The sequence below is a fragment of the Rhipicephalus sanguineus genome, chromosome 11, assembly GCF_013339695.2.
Source record: "Rhipicephalus sanguineus isolate Rsan-2018 chromosome 11, BIME_Rsan_1.4, whole genome shotgun sequence".
Lineage (NCBI taxonomy): Eukaryota > Metazoa > Arthropoda > Arachnida > Ixodida > Ixodidae > Rhipicephalus > Rhipicephalus sanguineus.
Genome location: NC_051186.1, coordinates 1,882,372 through 1,898,183, shown reverse-complemented (window position 1 = coordinate 1,898,183; position 15,812 = coordinate 1,882,372). Strand labels below are relative to the sequence as shown.

Here is a 15,812-nt window from a genome sequence, read left to right as displayed (position 1 = left end):
TCTCCGAAGTTACTAATGGCATCTTCGACAATTCGCACCGGTGTGCACCGGGGCGTCCAGGGGCTACGATGATTGGACTAAACGGCGTACCAGGGCGCCCCGGTGCGCACCGGTGCGATTTGTCGAAGATGCCATAAAACAAGCCACGTTTTTCAGTAACCATTGTATGCCTTCGTTAGTACTCCATTTATAAATTTTCCGTCGGCATGAGATGACGGACAGTGCAACGTGCAGCAACTCATAAATAAAACAAAATTATTTTGAAAAAGAAGCCAAATAAAGCTTTGTATACTGCAGTAAAAAGGAAGGGCAGGAATAAAATTGCGTTGATATGCTACAACACTTCTTCTAAAGGTTCCGTATCTCTCACCTTGCAGTAAGGCTGTATTTACATATTATTTTGACTAACATGGCGGCTAACAAGGAAATAGCGCGTACGAGAAAACAAACAGCAGTGTCAAACTAGGAACGCTTTAGGGAACTGCTTCCGGGCTCCATTCATCACTAATTTCTTAAAGATGCTCATTAGTAGCAAGTTCATCGCGCGTCTCTTGTGCGCATAAGTTCAGTCCTTCACCTGTCACAATTGCGCTCCATAATATCAGCAGCTGCACCTTATATTGTCTATTAGTACAATGGAACTACGCGTCGTTGAAGCGTGGTGAGATATCAGCAGGGAATTTAGCGAATAGTCCACCCTTGAAATCGCTCAGAGACGAGGAAACAAGCCACACCAATGAGGCTTCTTCAATATTCAATCCTGGCTGGTCTTCTGATCTGTGTAATAACCTACGATGGTGAGGTATTACATTTATTTCGCGCGTAACTTCAACCTGTAAATGTCTCGAGTGGTTCGGATTTTCGGCAATCTAGCAACAATTTCTGCAAGCCCGGAGGCTAGGACTTCTCAGCACCTTTAGCACAGTAAAGGCGTCAACGAAACAGCGTATAGCGCTGCAGCGGCAATCCCGAGAGAGGCAGTAGTAATAACTTGCAAGAGCTCCAGAGTTCGTAAAATGAGCCTTCTGAACATGCCCGATCTTACAGATATTGTTCAGATCCTACAACGAGATGCCCTTGCGCTGCATTTTGATGCCTCACCGCCTTCTACACATGTTTGCTGACGACTTCCTACAGTCAGCCAGATATTCATAGAAATACTGCTGGAGCATTTTCGGTGGAGGCGAAAATGTTTGAGGCCCGTGTACTTAGATTTAAGTGCACGTTAAATAACCCCAGGTGGTCGAAATTGCCGGAGCCCTCCACTACGGCGTCTCTCATAATCATATGGTGGTTTTGGGACGTTAAACCCCAGATATTATTATTATTATTATTATTATTATTATTATTATTATTATTATTATTATTATTATTATTATTATTATTATTATTATTATTATTAGAAATACTGCTGGAAAGATGAGCCGACAGGCCGCTGCTGTCTTCATGTCCACAAATGCTTCCTTGAGGAGTAGTGCCCTGATACACATGACCGTTTGGTTATATGTATCCTGTGGTGATGTGTAACAGCCTCTATTGTTTTGTAATTTACAAGTTTCGAGTACAAGGATGAATGCTTTGTACTGTAAATATGTGTGTTATTTACTTAAGCAAAAAAAAAAAAAACTCGCTACTGATGCTGACCCTGATCATCCACGTGGCTTTTCTTTTAATATACTGTAAATAAACCATCATATAATGACAACAATTACCCCTTGTTTTATTCTGCACTTATTTAAATGCACTTTGGAGAAATTCGCTTTCAAAATAATATTTCAGATATGTAGCGGAACTTTAAATTCTCAAAGTCGAGACTCTGTGCAATTGGAACTCCTATCTCTAGCTCATGGTCATGTTGACTTATGTTGCACTTGCTTTTAATTCTTTAATATTGAGGAAGTTTTGCTACTTGTTACTTAAATGCAATATCGTGTTTGAACATGTGCCTAATAGCATAATGTAGAAGTATATAGGTCTATCTTACGAAATTCACGATAGTAACAACCGCCAATAATGGTATATCCGTGTCGATATTTTCAGGTAGTGTATTAATATGATCACGAAGGACAGCGCGTTTTCAATTGAATAGGGACGGTAAGTCTACCCTCGCGTAAAGAAACTGTACCTGATGAAGACATAATAAACTTATTTTTATTTCAGAAGTTAGCTTAAGAGAGGCGTCCTTAGTCCAAGATGCCTTGAAATCGCCCCGCGTCCTGAGCCATCGCAACAATCCTTAGCTGATCCTGTAGGCTGGAGCTGGCCATAATCTTAGAATAACAAAGGCAGCAGTTGCACCCCCTTTGAGTAGATATGTAAAACAAAGGACACAAATTTAGCGTAACTGCGAGACATGTATTATAAGTAAACATAACAGTCTCTGGCTAATGGACTAAATCTTCAAATCAGCATGCATATGCACTCGAAATATCATAATGACACCAAGTTTATAAAGCCTAATTTATGTACCGTATCACGAGCTTTTATGCTGCCCTATATATTAAGACCCAACGAGATAAATTTGACTCGTTTGTTTTGAATGCAGCGTACCAGGGAAATGACGAGGGTCCTGGTGTGCGCAAAAGGCCTACACAAGCACGTGTACCAAGCGGGAGGCCTGCAGCGAGAAGGCCTGCTGTGGATAAGAATCGAGGAGGACAAGACAGTGAGTGTCTATCACTACCGCGGTGCAAGAAACATCTAGGAGTTGAAACTCCGATATTTGCTGTGACGTGATTACGTAATGACGTCACGCGCCTGCGCACCAACTCTTATGTTTGCTGCATCTTGTATCGGCAAGGAAATTGCCGCCGTTTCGCTTGCCAAGAAAAACGGTAACGCGTGTTGGTCCCGTTCGGCCCTCTGCCCTGGCACCATCCGGCCATGTGCCTTGTTTTCTGTGATGCGGATGCCGCAAGGCGCCGCCACTGCATGCGCCTCAAAGACAGGAACAAATGCTAGTTATTTCAGTGTGTACCAAATGCATTGGAGAGACTAATTGAATGCTATTGGACACGATACTGAAGAACCAGCATTAAGTCTCACGTGTAATGGTGTCCGGGGTTTTTAAATCTATACAACATCGTTGGAGCACCCTGCGTAAACACCTCTAATTGCAAATCGAAATAATTAAATTTGGGGTAACCTAAAAAATACCTAAAAACACACAAAAACTTGAAAAACAACCATTGTTCTTTCTGGTGTAGAACTGGGAAGCTCGCTTTTTTTTAACATCAAAGCTCTGTCTACTTCACGTCTCAAATCTTCGCTTTGCGAATAGGTACTACGCAGGCCTAAAATACCTGTTTTATTTCTCTTACTGTGTCATCTATCATTTCAGTTATCGATAATATTGTTATTGATAGTACTGATAACAGTTATTGATAATAATGTTAGTAGGTTGGTTTATGGGATTAACCTCGAAAAGCGACTCAGGCTATTGCCACAAGCGCTTCTTTTTCTATCTTCATGTAGCCGACTCGTTACACATGTGATCACTGCCTTGTGCGCGCCGCGCCGGAATGTCGAATGTTCACAATTACTTAAGATTGGTATGATAAGCTTGACCGCGCAACGCGAACCGTGCAGTTTATTCTTGAACTAACGTGCCCATCAGCGATAAGACCGGAATCGTGGGTGCCACATATACCGGGTATTCAGAGTAAAGCTTTATGGTTTTGTTAAAATTCAGCACTGTAAAGAACGTGAAAACCACCTTTGCAGATAAGTCACCTTTGCGACCGCGCCTCCACAAGGCGTGGTCGCTCGTGCGCGCGCGCTTATCCCGGGATGGGTGGTGGTTTCTGCGGCTTGTGCTCTAACTGCAAATTTGCGTTGAAGTTGCAGAGAGCACAGAGTCACTTCGCTCACTGCAGCGGCTGCTATCGCGAAAGGAGTGCGCTGCTCACACACAAATAGGCTACAAATGTGACAGTTAGTTCGCGGTCATCCTGTGTATATTTGTACGTTCGTTTCGTGTGTCCTCCTTTGTGTCTGAGCAACGCGCTTTAACAGTCGAGCTGTGACAGTTGTTACTTCGAGCTCATCCTGTGTGTTTACTTGCCTCCTATGTGCTCGAGCAACGCGTTGCGAGTTTAGAGCTGCTTGTCGTTCTTCGCGTGACATTACAATTTGTGGCTATAGCATTCATTGCTTCGCAACAATGCACAACAAACGCTCAAATACGTCTGTGAAGATACGTTTCACTTTCGTGTTATACCAGTTCCTATGATAGAGGGATCCACCATACTTTTTTCTCATTTCGCGCAATAGCGATTACGGACACCGGCGGTGGCGGACAACTACGGCGCCAAAAACGGCCGTTGTTGTGATCTCATAACAGCTTTCGCTGTAAAAACTTATCTGCAAAGGTGGTTTTCACGTACCTCGCAGTGCTGACTATTAGGAAAACCATAACGCTTAAACTTGAACACAGTGTATAAATATCAGCGTGCCTTATCGCTGATCAGATCACCGACGATCGACGTCTGTGCATGCCGTGTTAGCTGCACTTTGAGTGCTACTCCTTTTACCGGGCACACGTTTGCCCAATAAAGTTTCATCTTCACCGGTTCCGTTTTGGTTTCTGCACCGTCTGAACCACGTGACACAATGAAACATGTGATAGTGGAGCGCTCCGAAGAATTTCGACCACCTGGCGTTTTTTAACGTGCACTGATATCGCTCAGTACACGAGCTTCTGGCAGTAGGCCTCCATTGAAATGTTACCGCTGAGGCCGGGGTCGAACCAGCGGCTTCTTAGTCAGCAGCCAAGCACCGTAAGCGCTGGGCACCGTGGCGGAAATTATACTATTGATAAGTTATTGCTTTATAGGTGATGTCTATAAGTGTCATGTATTTTTAGTCTGAGACTTTTGTACAGCACGCTGCCTTAAAAATACGTTTTTATAAGAAATAAATACATTTCAGAAGTCACAATAGAAAACACATACTCGGATGGGCGTTTTAGTCATGCACAGCATCATAGGTTTGTACTCCCTTGACCAGTGACACACAACTTAATGTAATAAGATTATTACTTTATCAGTCATTCTTATGTGGAAGCTAATGTAGTGAAAATCCTAGAAGCTACGCCGCTGGCTAAGCTAAGCGAAAGTTTACTTGCTACTTATATTTTACCTAATCACTTTTCTCTAAGACACCCACCCAGCTCATTATATTACATGCCTATATATATTTGATATTTCCCTAATTTTATTGATATATGGCATAACATCACTTCATTTGCAAGAAATTACGGACGATCTAGGCAATTACGTCGAGCGACAAAATAAAACTGAAGGCACCACATGCAGTCACAAGGCACAAAACACGATTGTACGACGTTCACTCTGGTACTTTAGTGACCCTCGTTATTATAAACGCGATAGCGTTAAAGAGTTTGTTTTCGAGAAATTCTGGTGGCGGTGTAGGTGGCGTCGGTGGCGGCGTCATTGGTTGCGAGCGAAAAATCAACGTGGGCCGGGAGCGAAAATTCAAGGCAGATGCATTTAAAGAACTATAAAAAATGAAAAAATTTACACTAGCCGTGTAAATCTTTAGAAACAGCAAAGCTGGTCGATCATAGGGGCTTAACGTGCCCTTCTTGGCTTATGCTAGGTCTTTCCTTGGCGCAGACAGAGTAGAGTCAATCCGCAGCCTGCCACGGACCTTGCACGAATGTCCAAACTCCAACACCACAAACTAACGTGCAAGCCTGGGTGTGGCACCCCCGGTAGAAGCGATTGTATTTTGACACTCGCACTCGTCTCGCACTACGCCGGGGCAAACTCGGAGCGGCGGCAGCGCGGGCTGTCTGCGTCGGCGAGCGTGGCTGGGCAGCGGCTGCTCCTCGGCGCATGCGTTGCTAGGCGAACGGCGCGGAGGGTTTGTTTTTGCAGATGGCGGACGTTTCACCTCGAGATTTAGGAGCCTCGTTCTTAAAATCTTCGGTGTGAGTGCGACCGTGGATTAGAACCCTCCGACCCCTCGCTCCGTTGCGCGATTCGTTGAGCAGCTCAACTACCACGCACACTTTCCCTGCCATACCAACGGCGAGCTATTTATATACACTATTTACCGTTGGTTGTACACACATCTCGGAGGTGCGTGGCAGAAGCTCGACTATAAGCCCGCCAGATGGCGCAGAGGGCCAAAAGGCGCGCTCGCCTCGCTGTGTTTCGGCGCGCCGCATACATGGATGTAGGAGGACGAGGATGTCCGCACTTTGGCTGTCTTTGCTGCATAGAGTTCACCAAGACGAGAAGGCAGGCTAGCGATGGGAAAAGCGATGCGAACACTGTCCGATCGCGTTGTACTCTTGAAAGCGAAGCTCAAGCGTCCTCTAAGCTTTTAGATGCGAAGTATCTTAAGGCGGAGCTCAATCCGGTGGTGGTGGTGTGCGGCGTGACCAACCTTACTGCGTATGCGCATCCGCTCTCCACACACCTCCTCTCCACTCACCCTCTCCCCTTCCCCTCTCCACTTTCCCTCTCCCCTCCCCCTTTCCACTCTTCCTCTGAAACGCGGGCTAGACATGCCGAGATTCTCTCCTGCGCAACGCCGCGATGAGCTCGACGGCATGCGCGTCCCCTCCGCTTCTCTCTCCTCTCCCACGCTGCCCCCCTCTCGCCCGCCTGTCGACCGCGTTCTCCGCTCGCCCTGTGAGAATTAACGGCCAGGCTAGATGGAAGATACGACGCGCGTAGCGTCCCTCTTCGCGTTCCACGACGCGAGGTCGGTAGCATGCCCAACGAACGCCAACGGAACGCGATCGTGCAAGTGCTCCGGCTTCGCATCGCCTCATGGTCCCCTTTAACGGGAGATGGTGTAATTTTTTTATTGTTAATATCATTAAAATGATGATCATACAGTCCTCGCCAGGTTTCTTCGTACATGTTTTCCTGTACACGACTTTTTTTTTGCAATACAATAAGATTGTGTATAGGCATGGCATATATGGCATATGGCTTCAGTCGCACGTGCGTATAGCAGGATCATGTCCGTTAGTCTGCTTCATTTAGCTGTCATGAGAGCAGGGCTGCGGTTCGGTAGATTTGAAAAGTAGCCAGACGTAAAGCTAAAGGTAGCCAAAGTAGCCATGTCATTTATCTTTATCGCCAGACTTGTAGCCAAACTGAACAGAAGCGCTAATATGAGCAAAGGTTTATTACTGAACAATGAATAATGTCATTCTGACTACGGAAGACCATAGAAGTAAGAGCTAAGCTTTTCTCTTTTGTTGGGTCTTTTAGCCCCAATAGGCGGCAAATAAAATAATAAATTATAATAAATTTAATGCGCCTTGCATATAGTTGATGCAGAATAGAGAGAGTTCATGAGATACAGAGTAATTTTGGAACCAGGCCCGTAAATGGGGGGGGAGCAAGGGCCCGGCCTCCCCCACTCTCCAAAATTTGAGGGAGGGGGGTGTTTGACCGAAAAAAAAATAAAGATAGGTGTTTTTCAAGGCTTTCATTCCGTTTTAATTAGTGTGTATGTTTGTGTTCTTGTCATCCGCTGTGTGCATATCCCCCTAAAGCGCAATGTCCATGTAACTGGCCGCAATTTGTTTTAAATGGGAAGCATTTACCAAACTTCCGCCACTTTGAGCGTATCTATCTATCTAGCCGCCTACGACTTAGTGCTCTCCTAGCGGTTTCATTATTGTTATATATATGAAAGTGGCATTGCGCGAATTGACTGTATGACGAACCTAAATGAAAAGTCGTAACATAAAAATCGTGATATCAAATCAAGGCTGCGACGGACACCCGCCTGGTCAGGAAAAATGACTGAATTAGAAGACGTGGACGCCAACGACAAAAGAATAAACGGTGTATTGACGTTTCGGCTTGTGTATAACGGCTTAAACAGTGTATAACGGGGGCCTTCGCCACAATCTTTTTCAAGATGGTGAACAAGGCTCCCTTATGAAGCCGAAACGTCAGTGCATTGTTTGTCCTCTTGTGGTCGGCGTCATCGTCTTTAATTCAAAATCGTGACATGCATGTCACGTATGACATGACTTGCCACACTCATGATGCACTCGAAGACGTTTCGTTAGCTTGATATATACCAAAATTCGTATGGTGGGGCATGACGGTATGACGAGCATAAGCGGCAGGTTGTAGCATACAAATATGATATGAATGTCATGTACGGCATGACTTACATGCCACGCTCATGGTGCGCTTCCAGCCGTTTTGATAAATGTATATACCAAAATTGGTAGGACATCACATAAGTGCATGACGAACATAAATGATAGACCATCGATTGTACATACGGGATTAAACGCTTCATAATATGGTATACACGAGATTCTACATGCATGCATGACAAACATGCAAAAGTGAACTACATGTCATAACATGAAGGCCTTCATTTGCCTCAAAGAAAATAATGCGTTGCACGCAGCTCCTTTCTGACGGCGTCGTATAATATTCATTCCCACAATGCGTGCGACCTGCTGGAGTTTTCGTTAGTTCTGTGTACTGCTGACTGAGAAATAGCAAGATATATTGCGCATACGATGAATTCAATCTTTCGCATAGTTAATGCGCCTTGACATTACATTATTGCGTGGCTTTTGACGGCAAACAATCACGCTCGATAGTGCACTACGATGTCCGGCGGGTTGTTCGACATTCCAGCGCTTCAGGACCAACGTCACACATCTTGTTTTCTTTAGCTCGAAATGAATACAACGAAGAAGAAGTTGCGCATGCATTTTGAGCCTGCAATTCCACTTTTTTTTGTAAAAATAGAACGCGGTTGACTGAAAAATAACTGAACACACAGCTGCACCCTAATGAAGATGAATTACTAAAACTCAAAGAAAACTACATATCACTTCATTTTCGTTTTTGCAATGTATTATCGATTGCCTTTAAATTATGTTCTGTGAATTTGACGCTCTTAGAGACAGCCCATCATAATCCTCTCCTGAAGGCGATACCTTTCCATACATTCGTGTGCTATTTTCGTATGTTTGAGGGGATGTAGCTGCTATCATCTTGGCCTGTCATGAGATGCATTCTTCGATAGATCGATCAATCATAGCGTTTGGCTGACCAGCCTGCTGACGTGTCGTGGCCGTATCGGCCACATACGCTTGGCGAAGCCCAATGTTCATTTCCCACAGTGACATAAGCCACCATATGGACGAGCGCACAGTTCGGTGGCGCGTGCCCTTGCGAATATGCACAAGATTGCGGCTAGCATAGTCTCCACCAATCTGCATTGCCGATAGCCATTTCATGCTTACATCTACTCTCGATTACGGGAGAGCCAGCCATTTTTTGTGTGTCATCGCCGCCGAATAACTCAACGTCGGAAGGGAAGTAATCTAAAAAATTGAAGCGTAAAATTATTGGCTACCACAGACTGTGTATTTCTACATTTTGATGCTGAATGGTTACCGTGAGAAGCCATTATTTGTGCGACGTGAAACGAGCTAAGAACACTTGCTCTCTTATTTCAGGACGACGCCAAAGATGCAGATTGAAAATAGTTCAAACGAACTGCACAGTTACAATTTTTCTTCAGAGGTGGACCTATAATGAAGAGAGCAATACCTGCGACTCCATCAATTTTCCTACCTGTTGGGAAAAAAGGGGAGTTTTTTTGACATGCACGGCCTGTATGAACACGTGCATAAAAAGTAAGTATCGTTCTCAACGTAGGCGTGTAATCTAGGTGTTTCACTAAATGAAATCAGTACTAGGGCTATAGGAGTTACAAGCCCGAAGTCAGGTTGGTTTTGTGTACCTTCTGCCCGTCCCACTAGTTGACGACAAAAGCGAAGACTTTTCAATAAGAAGTCTTGGTTACGTAAATCCGTCACACGCAGTTTTGTCATGGCTTGAGAGTGAAGCTACATGCCTGCGCGATGCATAGAACTCAGTCGCATAAAACTCAATCGTGAGAATCGAACTTGTAGGCGCCTGTAGTAAACTCGTTTAAAGTGCTCCATGTAAGTCCTGAGCATGAAAACTACAAGCCTGATGAGCATGCATTTATCAAAGGACTGTCAGGCCAGCTTTGTGATCCGAAAAGTACATAGCGAAGGAATGCTAATTTAAAACTACGTGCAGTTTTTTTATTTATAGACACAAACACCACGTAAGAACATGCATGTTTAAAGCAAAAGCTTTATCAGCGCACATAAAACGAGGGCTAAGCGCTGTCCTGTCAAAATCTTAGTTCTTTTGTCCTCGTTTAATGTGCGCTTAAAACGCTTTTGCTTTAAACATGAATGTTCACCAACTAGCCCATCTCGCCGTCTTGTTGTAAGAACATGGCATGACTGTGCCGAAGAAAAGTCACCGCAATCTGATCACCGCACTTGAAGCTAAGAAAGTGCCCATGGTACCTGGGCCACAACGAAAGCTGGATCCTGATGCTGATTAGGATAAATTGTGGTATATCCTGTAATGGGTAGGTAGCTTTAAAACGATCGCGTTAACCGGGCCAGGGAATAAGTATAACCAGGCTGCTGACGACGGATTGTGTCATACCGCTTCGTGTCAGTCGGGATGCGTTAATGCAGACAGGTATTACGCAATTTATTTGATGAGTCATGGAGTTATGCTAGGCGGAGCCAAGGCAACGTTCTTAGTTCTGCTGGTGATAACAATGTCAATGAATCGTGGCGGACCTCATTGGTAAGGGCGAGCAGCCAAAGCACCAAATATACACAACTCCAATGATACGAGACCTGCTGCTATACTTAACATAGGTTAACGTCGCCATCTCCCGGCATGTTAAGGAGTTAACAAAATTACACTTCTACGGTTGGAAACGCGCCGAAAAGGACGCTACGTTGCTATATACGTGGCTCGTCGCGAGATAGAAGGTGACTGAATTTTTAAAATTTTTTCCTAGCAACCAAACGTAAACCAGATGTAGCAACCAAATGTAGCAACCAAATAAAAACCTCCATCGTTGATGGAAATAAAGAAATTATTATTATTATTATTATTATTATTATTATTATTATTATTATTATTATTATTATTATTATTATTATTATTATTATTATATTATTATTATTATTATTATTATTATTATTATTATTATTATTATTATTATTATTATTATTATTAAATAGGCAACTGTCGCCACAAAATGGAGACAACTCCAATTTTTTTTTTTACTTTGGTAAAAAGGAAAGACTTCTGTACAACAACGTCCGTGCCAATAGCTGGTGCTTGCTGAGCATGATATCCTAATGCACAAATTCCTAAATAAAGACTACTCTTCTCGAATTTGCCTACAGATTAGTAACTCTTTTCAGGATTTTCGCGCTACAACATCATGTAATTCATAAGGCTGCTGTTGATGCTCCTGCCCCTCCTGATGATGATTTAATGTGGAACAGCCCTTCGTTATGGTTCCTCAGCATTCTATGCCCTAGGCGACCGATTTATTACTCGTACTTCGCCTCATTTCGAAAGTTTTCCCCTGATAGTGACCAACAGTTTCATGGCAAATGTCCCATAGCGGGTCGGAGCCAAGAATCAAGAAAGAGGTAAGCAAGCTCCCTCCTGTCACGCAGTGTACGTCGCGTGACACCCGGAGTTTAAGCAAACGAATGCTTGGGCGAGCTGGTTCCTACTTACGAAAGATACAACAGCGCAAAAAAAAAAAGACAGAACATGCACAGCACACAGCGCTGCATCGTTGAGTCTTTCTGTGTCATCTGTCTTTCTTTCGTCTTTCTATCTTTCCTGGAGTTTCCCATGTAATTTCAAGGCCGTGCGTGCACGACGTGGCTGCACACGTGACTGATGCTTGGGCTGGTTGTTATTAATATTATTATTATTATTATTATTATTATTATTCATGAGTCAGCCCTTTGTTGCGGGTGAGCATCCACTCGTTATGCGATTCACATGGCGTGACGCCTGGTGCAGTACCATGCGTGTGCCACACAAATTTTGCCATGGATGAACGCAAGGCTACTTTTCCCCATTGGATGCCGCTGTAAGGTATATTATTGCGATAGCAAACATATGGACAGTCTCGGCTGGTATTTGTCCGTCCCCGTCGCCGCCGTCATGCACCGTATATGTATAAGTATGTATGTATGTAAATTTATATATATATATATATATATATATATATATATATATATATATATATATATATATAAACACCCCAAAGAAAAATATTTAAAAAGAACGCTTCCGAAGAGCGGAATCGAACCAGGGACCTCTCGCTCGGCAGCGCGTAGCGCTAGCCACTACGCCACGGAACGCAGATCGTCCACGCAGCGAATGGCGAGCGTTATATACACACCCTTTATCGCTGGCCGGACTCAGAGACGGCAGGCGCCTATAAGCGTTTCTTCATTAGCAGCGAGATGGCGCGAGGAGCAAGCCGATGCTCTTTGCCCGACAGGGCGTGGTCGCCTTCGTGCGCTTATCTCAAGGAAAGAAGGGGGGCGGGCGTGGGCTAGAGCAGGGGGTTGTATGTCTTGTGCTCTCCCCACGATGGTCGCGCTGAAGTCACAGAGCGTACGACGGTCACTTCGCTCGCTCCAGCGGCCGCCTTTACGAAAGGAGCGCGCTGTTCAAACAGAAATAAGTAACAACTGCGAGGTTTAGTTCGCGCTCATCCTGTGTATGCCTGTTCGTTCGTTTCGTGCGTCCTGCTTTATGTTTCAGCAGTGCGCTTCCAGTATCGAGCTGTGACGCATGATAGTTCGCGCTCGCCATGTGTGCGTTCTTTTCGTGCGTCCTTTGGGCTCGAGCGACGCGGTGACAATTTCGAGCTGCTTTCCGTTTTTCTGGTTACATTGCAATTTGTTGCTATCGCATTCATTGCTTCGCCGTTGCGGCGAAACTGCGACTTTATTCTGATGGAGTTTCATGCATTGGTGTGGCTAACTGGTAGAACAGTCGACTCTCGCTTTGAGTCTCACAGTTTTATTGCGGCTAAAAGACAGGTTTTGTTCTCATTATACGCGCTACCTTCATTGGACACTGGCGACGGATGACATCACCACGAAAAGTTCGGCAGATCCCACGCCTTGTGGGAATCGGTTCCATGCGAAATAGACAGTGAGTTGTTCCTCCGACATTTCTTGGCTTTGAGCCAAGCTTTACGAGGTTGATCGACGTGTCTTTGTAAGTGTAGTAGTTGTGCGCACATCGGGGGCTTACCTGGCGCGTCGAATACATCGCCGTTTAAATCGTCTGACGTAACGCCAGCACTGACGTTAGAGCCAAGACGTCAGTATTATCGAAACGAAGTGCACTTTTCGTTACGGTAATATGAATTTTATACCTATCATTCGTTAGCCTACTCCTCCGGGGTCGAGCACTGATTGGATATAGCTAGTGGTGTGCGAACATTGGACTTTCGGATTATAATAGAATAATACCTAATCGAATAATTCCATTCGACTTTTGAATAGCTAGTATTAGAAGTTTAGAATGATTCGACAGGATGAATATCTAAAACGCGAGGAAGGCCGGTGGTGCAACTTGGTTAGGGTACAGTGTACAGAACAGGGGAGTGCTCGGAACGAGATTTCGAAAGTGAAGCCCAAACAGGGTAAATCCGCTTCTGGCGCTGCCATCGGTAGTCTGCAATGTGTCTTCGTCTGAGAGATGGGCGCGGCTCCTCCAAAGTGGTGCAGGGGTAGAATGCCCACTTCCCCCTCAAAAGGCCCGGGTTCAAATCGCAGCTCTAGATGGTGGGTTTTTTATTCTGTGTCACATTTTATAACTGTATTCTTCTTCCTGTGTTTCCTAAAACTAGCTTCAATTTCTGCGTGTTGCTTCAGAAAATAACAGAAAATTGATTGATTGATTGATTGATTGATTGATTTTTGTGTTATTGGGTTATCCATGATTTCCCGCTGAAACATTTTTTTTCTTTGTTTTAGACCATAAAGATGGCCCAGAAAAGAGCAAATGGATACAACAACACTGCCACAAAAGTATGACTAAACATCTCAAAAAACATAGCTTGAACTGACATCTGCTGTCCCTTGTATATTGCAAACAGAGATTGTACAAATAAAGCATTGCGAGAATTTCCACCTTAAAGCTGTGTTTGTTTTTCATGTAATGATAAGGCAATATCCTCAAATGGCTCATAAAGCGCGAAATTTGATAGTCGGCGTCGGCGCCCCGCGGCGTCGAGGACGAGTGACGCGAAAAATGATCATCACTTGATGACGTCATCATATGACTTCATTAAGTCACATATCGCCAAAAATTGTGTCGTCAACATGGCTTTGCAAATTCTGGCATGACGTGACGCCAAGTCACGAGACGTCACATTAGGCCGTCATCACATGACATCGTAGCGTGGTCAAATGTGGGCAGATCGCGGAAGCAGTGCAAAACCAGGTGAGGCGCCTCCGATCTTTAAGGCAGTGCAAAACCAAGCTAGGTCCACAAAGCTTTCAGAGGATGGCGGGGCCGGATCACTGCATCGACTAAGAAGAAAAAATTGACTTTAGCCTTGGAGTCGTCTTAGGTGAATGCATAAAGCACCCTGTGAATTTTTTTTTTTAATTTGCCTACCTCCGCGTGAAAGCCCAACTCTTCACCAAATTTGAGAGAAGCTAATTGCTTCTGTTGCTGTGAAACACTTTTCTGTGTTTCTATTCCAAGCATTACCAGTTCGTGTGATCAACGTGGTGTTTTGTTGTTGCTCTAGCCGCCTTCGTTACATGCTCCTATAATTACAGTTATCTCCGATGCTCTGGTTTGTAAGTATGCTCTATGTTCTGGCGGTAAGTAATATCTAAGGTCACAAATAACAAAACATAGCGGACTTTGTCAAAAGTGTTTTCTTGCAGAAGTGACTGACTTAGGTAGTATTTTTCCTATATGTCAGGGCAATATTTTTTGAGTACATTCTTATATTTGCTATAATTGTTTACGTTCAACCCAAACGTCTACTCTGTCGTACTATGGGAACAACATATAGTAACTTTTCATTTTTTCCTCGGAAAATATCTAAGTAGTTTTAGAGGCATACATTCGTCCTTTTGTTAAATTAGGTAAACCTGTACATTTTCCAGGCTTTAAGATATTGGTTAGCACAAATAACATCGCACCTTTTGGTAAGATGTCTTTCTTTCGTAATTATTTTACTAAATATATTCTACCATCAACATCGATGCGATAACACTATGAAGGAAGAGGTCCCGCGATGCCTCGAGCGGCAGAAGAGCTATGATGGCGCTGGGAGCGAATGAAAATTCCCACTGCTCCTTACGCTTTCGTCTAAGCCGACTCGAAGGCGAAAGCCATCTTCTTTTACTTCTCAGTTGATTATTTTATCAACTGAGAAGTTTTCTGCACCTAATGTTGTTTTGCGCTGCCCCGGCATCGAATGCGGTGCGAACCTTCTGCACTACAGGTGGTATTGCAGTGCCTCATCGATGGACAGACTTTTGACGAACTGACGACGTCATCATGCCACGGCACATTATCTGACAATTGTAACGTCATTAAGACGTCATAATAAGGTGAGAAATTTTGGCGATCTGCGTCGTCATAATGACGTTTTATGATGACGACACCACATGGGGAATTTGTGCATCATTTCATGCTGACGCCAACACGGCCGATGGTCGCTTTTCGCGTTTGATGCTACATCTAAGGCTATCCGCTTCATAAAGCAAAACTTAACTGTGGGTGGCGGTTTGGTGTTGGAACAACGCCTTGTCGCTCTGTCACTTGTACTCTACTAGCGACTCTCAGTGTCTGATAGAACACACTCGAGGCCCTCCCGTGCTAGCGTTTCACCCGCTCGCCTGTACCGCTTCGCAGCGCTTTGTTGAG

At 44.3% G+C, this 15,812-nt stretch overlaps 1 protein-coding gene across 1 annotated transcript; it reads left to right on the top strand.

Annotated features, from left to right (window-relative positions):
* Window positions 1-675: 675 nt before the first annotated feature.
* LOC119373675 (uncharacterized) lies at window positions 676-14,049 on the top strand. The gene is made up of 4 exons (XM_037643738.2): window positions 676-797; window positions 2,546-2,665; window positions 9,485-9,664; window positions 13,898-14,049. The coding sequence occupies exons 1-4, from the start codon at window positions 737-739 to the stop codon at window positions 13,987-13,989; spliced, it is 453 nt and encodes a 150-aa protein (XP_037499666.1). The 5' UTR covers window positions 676-736; the 3' UTR covers window positions 13,990-14,049.
* The last annotated feature ends 1,763 nt before the right edge of the window (window positions 14,050-15,812 follow it).